General features: G+C 34.9%; 1 protein-coding gene across 2 annotated transcripts in view; it reads left to right on the top strand.

Moving 5' to 3' along the window:
• Nucleotides 1-13,774, top strand: part of WASF1 (WASP family member 1) — a 54,419-nt gene that overhangs the window by 29,372 nt on the left and 11,273 nt on the right. For both annotated transcript variants that reach the window (XM_045544173.1, XM_045544172.1), the window contains exons 2-3: nt 5,720-5,880; nt 12,329-12,463. In XM_045544173.1, coding sequence (XP_045400129.1) covers nt 5,748-5,880; nt 12,329-12,463 — 268 coding nt within the window. In that variant the 5' untranslated portion in view covers nt 5,720-5,747. The remainder of the gene's footprint in view (nt 1-5,719; nt 5,881-12,328; nt 12,464-13,774) is intronic.

The following is a 13,774-nucleotide window of genomic DNA, read 5'->3' as shown; positions in this document are numbered from 1 at the left end:
TAGCTGTATACCAATAAAGTATTCAAAGGTTAACAGACTGGATTGATTAAAGAAAAAGAAATGAAAAGGAAGCACCTAACTGTATTCTGTGAAGAGACATGTCTAAAACATAAGGATATAAGAAGGTTAAAAGGAAAATTATAGGAAAAACTTTATGATGTAAACACAAACCAAAAGAAAGCTGGTATAACTATATTAATGTCAAAGTAGACTTTTAAGCAAAAAACTATATTATTAGAGGTAAAGAGGGAATTTCATAATGGTAAATGTACCTAATAACATAGTCTTAAAATACATAAATCATGGAGAATTTAACAAATCTACAGCCATAGTGGGAGATTTAACACATGTCTCTGACAGAACCAGCAGACAAAAAATGAACATGACTATAGAAGATTTGGGCACATTAGCAACTCTACTAAGGGACATGTGGAACATTACAACAACTAACAACAAAATGTACATTCTTTTTCAGTATACTTGGAATGTTTACAAAAATTGACTATGTTGGACAATAAAGTAAGTGTAAACACATTTTATAGGGTTGAAGTCATACAGTGTATATTTGCTGATCACAATGCCATTAAGCTAGAAATTAATACAAAAAAAACTTTTCAAGGACATTACATGAAAGGAAGATAATAGACCATTTTCTCTCATGGACATAAGTGCGAAAATACTAGCCATATTAACAAAACAAAACCAAATCCAGAAAAATACAAAAAAGAGATAATCTCCCTATTTTGCCATCAGCTGATTAGCAACCTTAACTCCATCTACTACCTTAATTCCCCTTTGCCATGTAATGTAACATATTCACAGATTGGAGGGAATAAGAAGGTGAGCAGCTTTGGGAGGCCACTATTCTGCCTACTACATACATCTGAACAAAGTTGTATTTATTCCAAAGATGCAGAGTTGCTTAACAACAACAAAAAAATCAAACAATATAGTTCACTACATTAAAAGAATAAGAGTCACATGATTATCATAGTAAATGTAGGGAAAACATTTGATATAATCAACATCATTCATGATTTTTAAGTCTTAGCAAACTAAGAAAAGGAACTTCTTTAATCTATTGGAGGGTGTTGCAAAAACAATAACAAAAACCCTATTGCAGACATCTTGTGAAGTGTTGAAGGCTTTCCCTTTGAGTTCAGGAAAAGACCAGAATGTTTGCTGTCATCGCCTCTGTTTCACCTTGTATTAAAGGTTCTAGCTAGTGTGCTAAGGCAAGAAAGAGAAATAAAAGATGGATTAGAAAGGAAATAGTCAGTATTCATATATGATTGTGTATACTTAAAAATCCAAAATAATTACCAATAGGTTATTAGAGATTATTAGGAAGGTCTCTGTATATAGGGCCAATATTAAAAAATCAATTTATTTTCTGTATATGCAACAAAATAAAATTTAAATATATGCCATTTTCAGTATTATAAAAATCATTTACATACAAATAAATCCAAGGATGTATAAGACTTCTGTTCATAAAACTGTAAAACATTATTGAGAGACATTTAAAAATCCTGAAATAATTGGAGCATTACGTTATTCATGGATAGAAAGAAACGTATAAAAGTACTTCGCAATATGATCTATAGATTTAATATAGTTCCAATCTAGTTCTCAGTAGGGGAGTGTGTGTGTGTGAGAGACTTGATGATTTGATTCTAAAAATTACATGGGAATACAAAAGGCCAAGAACAAACAGGACATTTGCAAAGAACAAGGTAGGAGAGCTTGCCCTGTTGGAAATCAAGATTTACTATAAAGCCCCACTAATTTTTTTTTTTTTTTTTTTTTGAGACAGAATATCGCTTTGTTGCCCTGGCTAGAGTGAGTGCCGTGGCATCAGCCTAGCTCACAGCAACCTCAAACTCCTGGGCTTAAACGATCCTACTGCCTCAGCCTCCCGAGTAGCTGGGACTACAGGCGTGCGCCACCATGCCCGGCTAATTTTTTCTATATATATTTTTAGTTGGCCAGATAATTTATTTCTATTTTTAGTAGAGACGGGGTCTCGCTCAGTCTGGTCTCAAACTCCTGACCTCGAGCGATCCACCCGCCTCGGCCTCCCAGAGTACTAGGATTACAGGCGTGCCCACTAATTATTAATAAGATAGTGTGTCATTAGCTCCAGGTTAGACAGAACAATGGAATAGCATATAGCCCAAAATTGGATTTGAAAATAAATAGAAACTTGATTTATGATAAAAGTGCCACTGTGGAGCAATGGAAAAAGAATAATCTTTTAAATGAATGGTGCTGAAATAATACATAATAAACTTGATGCTGTATCATAGCGTTCACAAAAGTTAATTCCATGTCAATTACACATTAAAAGTGCAAGACAAAGCAGTAAAGCTAAGAGATAACATAGAATGTCATATTTATAATCTTGGTATAGAAAAAGATTTCAAAAATTGTGCTTTTGTACGAAACCTAAAAGGAAAAGATTGATATATTCTATCATATTGATTGTAAAAACTTCTGTTAATTAAAAGACATCATTAAGAGAGTGAAATAACAAGTGACAGAGGAGAAGATATCTGTATCATTTATAACCTTCAGATGGTTCATATTCAGTGTTTCTACAAATCAGCCCTAATATAACAAATGGCAAATGGGCAAGAGCATTGAACAGGCACTTCTCGAGAGAAAAATCCAAAAGACCAATAAACATAGGAAAAGCTGCTTAAATTCGGTAATTGGGGAAGCACAAAGCTACAATAAGTTGCCACAACATATCCTCAAGAATAGCTAGTATTTGGAAAATGACAGTATCAAGTTTTGTGAGGATGTGGAGCAGTAGCAGCCTCTTACGTTGCTGAAAGGAGTATACATTGGTAGTCACTTTTGGAACAGTTTGGCATCCTTTCCTAAAGCTGAAGCTGTATATATCCTTAACTTGGCTATTTTCTTAAAGTATTAATATATGCACAACAGAAATGTGTACACTAAGACACATGTACATGAATGTTTAGGATAGTGTTATGCATAATGGCCTCAAACTGGAAACAACTCATATCAACATTAGAATGAGTAAATAAATTGTAGTGTTGTCATACAGTGGAATTTTCTACAGCAGCGAAAACACCTGCATCTACACAAAGCAATAATAGATGAATGTTATAAATACCATGTGAAATAAAATATGTATTTTATTATTCCATTTACACAAACTTCAAAAAGCAATCAAACCATAGTGTTTAGAGTTGCTTGCATAAGTGGTGAAAACAGGAAGAAAAACAAGGAAATACTTATTATAAAAGAGTAGAGGTTACCTTGGGGAAGAGGTAAGAAAGGATGATTGGGAAGACAACCAAAGTGGAAGGGTTCTGGGGTCCACGCAATATTTTATTTCTTATATGGGGTTACATGAGTGCTTAAATCATTGAGTTATACAACTTTATTTTAGATGTTTTTTTCTATATGTTTCATATTGCACAGTTTAAAATGATTTAAAATGTAGAGTGAATGGTGAACAAATAGGTCAGAGGAGACAAATTCTACACAAAAATTTGTTTTTGAAAGGATGTTGATAGGTAATACTTCAGTGCAATTGGATTTATCCAAAACGTCTCATTTGGTAGTCATTAAAGCTTAGTAATTAATAACTTCCTTCTGTAGTCATTGTTAACCAGTAGGTAGGTACAGTCAGTCAGTCCTCACGTTCCACAGTAGTGTGGGACTATAAAAATGACCATGCAAGTTGAAACTATGCAAAATGATTTTAATGAGTGGGAAAAATTATAATTGTTCTATCCTCTTTAAAAATTTTTGTCAAAACATTAAAAATTCTATTGTTGGTTAAACTATATAAGGAAATTTTAAAAAATAAAACATTTATTTGGCACAATGTAATTTAAAACATGAAAACAATTAGAATTAGTGTTTTAATTCTTTGTAAAAAAAATAGTTATCAAGAGCAATTTGAACAGTGCCTTCTGCTGTGTACAACTTAAAATAGCAGAGCTAACAGAGTAAACATCTTTTCTGTGCCTTGGCAAATTGTCACACTTCTGTCTTCTAAGTTTGGATCAGCTTCCAACATTCCATTAAATATTAATATCTTTTGCACTTTCAATGTTGTGAAATAGCTCTGAGGGGTACTTTAAAGTTGTTTTTGTTTGTTTGTTTTTGTTTTTTGTGGTTTTTTTGGCTGGCATCACCTCCTGTGGAACATACTCGTTTTTTGTCACAACCACATTCCTCACTTACATCTGTAAGTTTGTCTTCACTAAGTTCTACTGACTGCATATCTAGAGGCTCTCAAATAGTGGCAGTGACAGCATTCCCACAGTCAGCTATTTCTTCTGTTACTCTGCTTATATTGGATTTGAATTTCATTTTCAGTGTTATCATTTTTTGGTTTTTTTGCTATGCTTTTATCTTTGTTAGCCAATTCCTCTTTCAACTATCCATTTAGTAAAATTTCACATGGGTTTAGCACTGGGAGGCAAGAAGGCAACGTGGGTGACATGCTTTGCTGTCTGCAGATGAATTGAGTAGCAAATGAGGGGTGACCAATCACCAACTGACTTTTAAAGAAGTGATTATTGGTCACTGATCATGATGTGCATCTCTTATTAACATACTGATTCGTGGACAAAAGTGCTAGCTATAAAATTTGTATTCATGCAATTACTCACAGTTAATATACTGTGGTAAGTGAAATTCGAACCATGTTGTTGGGGAACTGGTTTTATAATATTTAACTAAACTCTGGTAGCTGAAATTTGTGCATATGGGAAACATGAAAAGTGGAGGCAACCTGTAATTCAAAGAAAGTTGAACTTTTTGATCAATTAAATAAAGATTTGGTAGGTTTTGATGAAATTGGAATATTTGATCTTTGAACTATTGAACATCTGGTACATTTTATGTGGAAATGTAAATTTGATACTACTCTCCCAGCTTCTTTAATCCTTTTAGGCACTTACTAAGGTCCTCTCACACCAACTCTCTAAAACAAAACTCCACTGCAGTAAGTGAAAACTTACTACGAGTAAGGAGAATAATTATGATGGTGTTGTGAATTCACCATGTATTAACTGCCATTGAAAGCAAGTTTTTAAAAAATATTTTATATAATGTTGATATTCTAATAATTGAAAATGAAACAAAGTTAATAAATCAATTTTGATTCTTTTAATCAGGTAATTCCATTTTCATTGTCTTCATACAAGCAAATACAGTTGACCCTTGAACAGAGTAGGTGTTGAGGGTACCAACCCCCTGCACAGTTGAAAATTCATGTATAACTTGACTCTCCCAAAACTTAACTACTAATATTCTCCTGTTAATCAGTGTTGCTGACAACATAAACAGTTGATTAGCACATTTGTATGTTATATGTATTATATACTGTATTCTTACTATAAAGTCAGCTGGAGAAAGAAAATAGTATTAAGAAAATCATAAGAGAAAATATATTTACTGTTCATTAAGTGGAAGTGGATCATCATAAAAGTCTTCATCCTTGCCCTCTTCATGTTGAGTAGGCTGAAGAGGAGGAGGAAGAGGAGAGATTGGCCTTGCTGTCTCAGGGGTGGCAGAGATGGAAGAAAATCCACATGTAGGTGGGCCCAAGCAGTTCAAACCTGTGTTGTTCAAGGGTCAACTGCATTTTGTTCTTTAATATGAAAGATAGCATCTTACTCTGTGTTGGTTGAAATTGAATGTTGTTAATTTATTTTTTGATTTCTTATAGGTGAACTGGCACAGGGGTTGATCTCAAGATGCCATTAGTGAAAAGAAACATTGATCCTAGGCACTTGTGCCACACAGCACTGCCTAGAGGCATTAAGAATGAACTGGAATGCGTAACCAATATTTCCTTGGCAAATATAATTAGACAACTAAGTAGCCTGAGTAAGTATATATCAATTAAAAATATTACAAACCAGAATGTTATGCTTTAGAGTATTAAGAAGATGTGATTAATTTGGGGGGAACTATTTGGTGAGAAGCAAACAAAATTATCCTGAAAAATGTACTCATTTTAAGTAAAATCAATGAGTTTTAGAATAATTTCTTCTTGCCCTGAACTTTTCTTCTGAGAAAGGGAAATAAGGACAGAATCTTTAGGCACAGAATCACATCATGAATGAGAATTACTAAGATTGCTTTTTAACATATGATTTGATCTGTGGAAGGTAGGACCAGAGTCGTAGTTTTGCTTTATTGTTATCACTATTTACTCTTTTTAGAGACTGCAACTATTTGTGTTTTAAAACATTAGTGTCTCTCTCTCTCTGTATGTATTTAATTAGCCTAGGGAAATATTTTTATATTATCAAATATCTAAGTGAAAGGTGTGGGGCCATCGTGAATCAGATACTGCTAATCAAGTGAGTTGTCTAAGGCACATGAGAATATTAGTCAAGAGTCTGATAATGCAGCTTGCTGTGGAAACAGCACATGAACCTGGCCTCTGGGAGACAGAAGGCAAACATGTTGGCCAGAGGATAAAGGCCAATGGAAGAGGCAGGTGGGGAGGAGACAGTGTGTTCCCATTATAAGATTACAGAACAGAGCTTGGTTAAGAAATTAAACCAATTATTTCCCATTATTCTAAATTTAATCAGTTAAAATTTTTTTTAAGAAATCCAGTTTATCTTTTGAATTCAAGGATTAGCTTTTTAATAAGACATTAATCTTTCATTTTAAAGATAAAACAAGGTATTCTTGGCCTAGATATATTCTGCAAGTTGTCCTGGATTTATCTTGTCAGCCATATAGATTCTGCCGATAAGCAGGCTTATCTTTCTTTTAGCTTTTGTCCTCTCTTTTATAATTGAGTACTTAGCACAAGAGACTGTTAATCTAATTTGTTTCAAGTGAGAAAGTTTGGGCATACACATCTGTAGTGAGAACAACATAAAAAGTTACATTTGAATGCTCTTTGTGAGAGTACTACATATTTGCATTATCTGTGAAATAGTCGTGAGAATAAATAAAAGGCTACTTATTTGAATTTAAGTATATTTCTTGTTCCTTTTGGTGGTTATTTTTTTTAGGTTAGTTATTGGCAGTGAATCACTAAAATATTCCATTGTTTAGTTGTTTTTTCCTTAGGAAAGCCATTATATTATAGAATGTACTTTTGAAACTAGTCAAAAGAAGAGTCTTATAGTTCCCAGATATTGTATTAACATGTGATTAACCATATTGTTTAAAGATATATTGCTGACTTTTGTAATCTAGCACTGATTGAGTCTAATATAACATGACTTCATATAAAATTTGTTTTACATGTACATGAATACATCAGCATATTAATATTAAAATACATGTTAAGAGCATAGAAATGACAGTAACTTTGTATAAACTATTTCTTAAAATTAAAATGAATTTTGGATCTAATACAGGCATCTTGTCTTAGGTATATACCTAATATAGAATTTAGAACTAATAATCATAATTAATTTAAATTGCAGTACTAACGCATGGATTACATATCTTAAAGATAAAAATTGAAGGAATTTTCAAGTCTAATATAGTCCATATAAGCAACATCTGTCAGCAGGCACCTGGTCATGTAGCCAAACTCTGGAAAATATAAACACATTGTGAAAATATAACTAAATTGGGTTTTGAGTGCTTCGTGTTTAGAATCAGAGACCATATAGGCATTTTCTAAGCAGTTTATAAAGATTCAAAAACAAAGAGAAAAACCCATAAAATATCATAGCAAGGTTTGACAATAGTTTACCGACCTGAAATTAATTCCTCTGGCAGCTTTCTCACTTGACATAGTCGAGAACCTGGAATTAAATTTAAAAGGCCTCTCGATAGCCAGAATAAATAAACACATGCACATAAAATAACCAATTGATCCCTCTCTCAGAGCCTATTTACTTTTACTTTGATAGTTCAAACAGCTTTGATGATGTGATTTCCAAACATTTATGCTTCAGAGCAGTGGTCCCCAAACTTTTTGGCACCAGGGACCAGTTTCATGGAAGACAGTTTTTCCATGGACTAGGATGTGTGGGGGGTTGGATCCAGGATGATTCAAGTGCATTACATTTATTGTGCATTTTATTTCTATTATTACTACATTGTAATATACAATGAAATAATTATACAACTCACTGTAATGCAGAATCAGTGAGAGCCCTGAGCTTGTTTTCGTACAACTAGATGGTCCCAGCCTGGGAGTGATGGCAGATAGTGACACCTGAAGTATGTTGCTTATGTCCAGTCTACTCCATAATCTCCTTGTGGTTGCTCTCACTGCAGAAAACCCTTCTTCACAAAGATAGTTGGAAATGGAAGCAGGCTTTTCAGTGCTTTTGTGGCAATCTCAGGATATTCTGCCTTGACTTTTAATCCAGAACGTATGGAGATTTGAAGTTGTATCGAACATACTTTTAAGGCCACTGTCATTTACGATCTCAAGCAGTTGATCCTCTTCTAGCACGGACAAAGTCAGTTCACCTGGCTTATTCACAAATGTGTTGAGGATCCATTCCTTCCCAGTTTGGGGTCTTTTTGTGGTTGGGAAGTAATGTCCAAACTCTTTTGAAAGCTGAGATAGGTGGTCATGCACCAGCTGGGAAAAAGAATGCTCTGGCTCATTCTCTTTCAAATTTTCTGCTAATGTTTGAAACATGTCAAAAATCCCAATGTTCACTTGTTGCCCCCATAATTCCAGTTTGGCTTTGAATGCAGCCACTTTATCTGCTGACTTAAACACAGTTGTTCTCCCCTGCAGTGACAGATTGAGCTCATTAAGCAGGTTGAATATGTCACACAAGTAAGTTTTAGGACCCCATTCTGTGTCACTGAAATGTGCTGCCAGTGGTGACTGTTTTTCTAAAAGAAATCTCTGGAGCGGCTCTCATAACTAATAAACTCTGGCCAGTGATCTACCCTTAGAAAGCCGTCTCACTTCTCTGTGTAAGAGAAGACGTGTGTGCTCTGTGTCCATCTCCTCACAGAGCTGCGTGAACAAAGATGAGTTAGGGGCATGTACTTTAATGTTGATAATTTTAACCACATCTTGCAAAATGTTTAGTTCAGGTGACATTTTTCGGCTAGCCAGCCATTCTCTATGGATGACACAGTGCATAGACTCACATTCAGATGCAAACTCCTTGACCCAAGTAGTCAAACCAGAAAGCTGTCCAATCGTGGCAGCCGCTCCATTAGTGCATATACCGACACAAAATGACCAATTCAGTTTTCCTGATAGGTAATCATTCAAAGATTTGAATAGTTCTGCAGCTGTAGTGTTGGTTGGCAACAAAAATGCACGTAATACATCCTCATGCACATCCTCCTGAAAAATATATTGCACAAAAACAGGCATTGTTGCCTTGTTGTCAACATTGGTAGATTCGTCAGCCTGGATTGCATACCACAGTGACTCATTAATCCTCTCTAACTGTTGTGCCTCAATATCCTCTGCTATTTCATCTGTTTGTCTAGTTATGGTGCTAGCCGAAAGAGGAACACATGCCACCTTTTGACCTGCAGCCTCTCCTAAAAGTTCACGGCAAATGTCCTCAATAGCAGTCAGGATCAACTCTTTACCAATAGTAAAGGGCTTCTTAGCCTTAGCAATGTGGTTAGCCACTAAGAATGATGCTGTCAGTGCAGACACATTTGGTGAAGTGGCGGCCTGCAGTAATTGCTTCTCTTCTTCATGTTCACTTTTTTTTCTTTTGAAAAACTCCAAAGGCTTGTCTTTTAATGCAGGGTGCTTGGTCTCCATGTGGCGAAGCAGTTTTGAAGGTTTCATGGCTTCAGTCACCACATATACAAAGCAGGCTTGGATTATATGAATCACCTATTGCAGTGAACCTGTAATTTAAGTAGGACTCTTGGTATTTTCTTTTAAATGCAGCTTTCATTTTGTTGGAAGTCTTAGTCTTCTACTGTTCATCATTGGGTCTTTCTCCCTTTTCAAAGAAGCTCTCTAGCAGTGTTTGTTTTTTACTCATTTTTGCTAGGGTTAGCTTGTGGGCTTACCCAAACTGTGACCGAGACAAGTGTGCAGTGCAGGAAAGAGGTGAGGACGGAAATGATAAATAAAATAATGGGCGAGCCACACACAGACTAAAATAAGTGTTAGATTCTGACTTAAAGCCTACCACCAGCTGCAGCTGTGCAATTGAAGTACATCAACTCACTTGCCACTATAAAGGCTGCCATCAGATGCAGCTTTGCAATTGAAGTAAGATGCTCACTTGCCACTATAAAGCCTGCCACCAGATGCAGCTTAATTGTCACTTGCAGCTGACTGACAGGGTTTTGATATGAGTCAGCAAGCAATTGATTTATTATGGTCTCTGTGCAGTCAAACCTCTCTGCTAATGATAATCTGTTTTTGCAGCCGCTCCCCAGTGCTAGCATCACTGCCTCAGCTTCATCTCAGATAATCAGGCATGAGATTCTCATAAGGAGTACGCAACCTAGATCCCTCACATGTACAGTTTACAGTAGGGTTCACGCTCATGGGAAACTAATGCCACCAATGATATGACAGGAGGCAGAGCTCAGGCAGTGATGCAAGTGATGGGGAGCAGCTGTAAATACAGATAAAGCTTCGCTTGCTCACCCACCCCTCACCTCCTGCTGTGTGGCCCAGTTCTTAACAGACTGTGGACTGGAGTCTGGGGACCACAGCACTTTGATACCTTTGATGCTGAACTAATGGGGTTCTGGGTAGCCAGGAGCATTGTCCAATATCACAAGAACTTTAAAAGATAGTTCATCACTAGCAAGATACTTCCTCTCTTCAGAGACAAAGCATCTATGGAACCAATCCAGAAAGAGGGTTCTCCTTGTCCAGGCCTTATTGTTGTGCAACCAAAAGACTGGCAGCTGGTGTTTATCTCTTGCCTTCAAGGCTTGGGAGTTACCAGCTTTTATAAATAAGGGCAGTCTGCATCATAAACCCAACTGCATTTGCACAAAACAGTAGAGTTAGCCTATCCCTTCCTGCCTGAAATCCTGGGGCTTTCTTTTCTACCTTACTACTGAATGTCCTATGTGGCCTTTCTTTTCCAGCATAGAGTATTTTCACCTGCATTAAAAATCTATTCAGGCAGATATCCTTTCTCCTCAGTGATTTTCTTAATGGTGTCTGGGAACTCATCTGCTGCCTCTTAGTTGACAGAAGCTGCTTCTCCTGTTACCTTGATGTTTTTTTAAAGCCAAACCTCTTACTAAAAGTATCAAACCATCCTTTGCTGGCATTAAATTCTCCAGCTTTAGATCCTCCACCTTCCTTTTGTTTTAAGTCGTCACATAATAAGTGTGCTTTTTCTCAAATCGTATTAGTCTATAGGTGTGCCTTTCTTATAGTAATCCTGCATCTACAAAAAGGCTGCATTTTCAATGAGATAAAAAGATATTTCACAAAAAAGAGTAAGATTTTTGTGCCTACTGACATAGCTACAGTAACTGTTTCATGAATTTCCTTTTCTTTCTTTTTTTGTTTCCCACAATGGTCCTTCCACCGGATTCATTTACCTTGAAATGGCAGGCAGTTGCAGTTATAGCCCTTCATCTATGGTACATATCAAGCAATTCAACTTTTTCTTGTAATGTTGTGACTTTTCTCTGCTTCTTGGGAGCACCTCCAGCATCACTAGTGGCACTAGATATGGGTCCCATGGTGTTATTCAAGGTTTACGGTATTGCAGTAAACACGATAAAAACTATGCAAGAACCGTGAGAGATTACTTTCTACTGTGATACTCAATTTACTAGACAGACAAACTGCTCACACAGCATTTTAAGTGGATACTCACAACACTGGAGCTCACTGCAATCAACAGGAGGTGGCTGTGAAATTATTACAGTAATATAGTTTGTATTATAGTTAATTTTATTCAATTATGATTTAATACTCATCTTTACATTTGTTTACATTTTTCTTGACTGTCAGTGGCACCAAGTGCAGTTTGTGTTTGTGTGCATAAGTTTTGATTAATTTTAACTTTTTATAAAAGATTCATGTATATTTTGTGGTAGGAAATGATAAAATAGACTAGTATCTATATATATTTTATGCATTCATGACATATTTAACTTTTCTTCATTATTTGATATTTCTAGGCTATGTGATTCATCTGCAGGCTTTTCTAAATTGTTGCAAATCTCCAAAAAAAAATTCCAATATATTTATTGAAAAAAAAATCTGTGTAAATTGGACTAGCCCAGTTCAAACCCATATTGTTCAAGGGTCAACTGTAGTTTCAAATAAATGCCAAATTCAACAGGACACCACTTTTAAATGTTATATTATTCAGTGTTTATTTCTGATCACATTAAATTTTGTGGTATATGATTCATTTTTGCTTAGGTAAATATGCTGAAGATATATTTGGAGAATTATTCAATGAAGCACATAGTTTTTCCTTCAGAGTTAACTCATTGCAAGAACGTGTGGACCGTTTATCTGTTAGTGTTACACAGCTTGATCCTAAGGAAGAAGAATGTAAGTTTATTTATGTTTTCGTCTACATATATATTTTAAGTTAGATGAGATGAGTGATATATTTAAGATCAGTATTAAGCATGAATTTATTACAAATCTTTTTACTCATGTCCTTTGGTATACATGTTGTAATAAATCAGTAAGTTATCTGTAAATGCCATCAGCATGACTCTTTTTTGGCTTTTCTTTCCTACTCTTTTTTATCTCCTCTTTTTGTACACTACACAGCGTTTAATGTTTTGACATAAAGAAGACACTTGAACTATAGTTTCTTCCTTAGTTCTCTTTCTCTTGTCTCCCTTTTAATTTATTTGTATACTTTTATCTTAGAAATAAAAATTATTGGAAAATTACCTAAAATCCTTAGGTTTGAGTCTGTAAGATTGTACCTACTTTTAATATGCTTTTGTATGTTCATTTTGCTAAAGTCTGATTTGTTATTCAATGCTACTTTTTATTTTAAATGAACATTTTAAAAACAAATTGCCAGTATTTAGGGCAGAAATATTCTATACCTAGTTATTGAATCGGGAGTATCAGATAAAAAAGCCATACTATGGGGTAAATAATAGTAGAAACTTAGTGGCAAAGCACATATCATCCTTGACAGAATACATTGCTGATGTTTCCCAAATGCCTCTGATTTTTTTTTTAACCCAAAAGAAATGGAACTACAAAGACATTATTTTCACTTATTTGCCATAGAGAACTGTTTAAGGTAAATCTCTTATAACCCTCTCTACAAAATATTTTTTGTTCAAAAACTTTTAGTATAAATGTAAATTATATAATAGACCTAAACTTGAACAATAAAATATTAAGGATATCACTGGAAAAAATTAAATAATGTAATGATGGATGGTGTCTTAGTGATTGAATCATTTACTTTTGAAATAATCAGATTTAATATATAAATAAGGAGAGGCAAATACTTACATGCTAAGTTTCTGTTGCTTGCAAAGATATAAACTTACAGCTCTGGATGCAAGAAAAAGAAACTACTTTTTAAAAAAAAAAATTAAAACTTTATTAAGATGCAGTTCACACACTATATACACCTTGCAATTTGTCCATCTAAAGTTGAAGTGTGTAGTTCATTGTTTTTCAGTATATTCAACTGTTACCACAGTAAGTCTTAGAACATTTTTATCACTCCAAGAAGCAGCATGTACTCATTAGCAGTCACTGTCCATTTCGCTTTCCCCTCAGCCCCAAGCAGTCACTAGTCTACTTTCTATCTGTGTGGATTTACCTATTCTGGACATTTCATATGAATGAATGTACAATATGTGGTCTTTTGTGACTGACTTC

This window comes from Lemur catta, chromosome 2, assembly GCF_020740605.2.
Source record: "Lemur catta isolate mLemCat1 chromosome 2, mLemCat1.pri, whole genome shotgun sequence".
NCBI classification, from domain to species: Eukaryota; Metazoa; Chordata; class Mammalia; order Primates; family Lemuridae; genus Lemur; species Lemur catta.
This window is presented reverse-complemented; position numbering and strand designations above follow the sequence as displayed.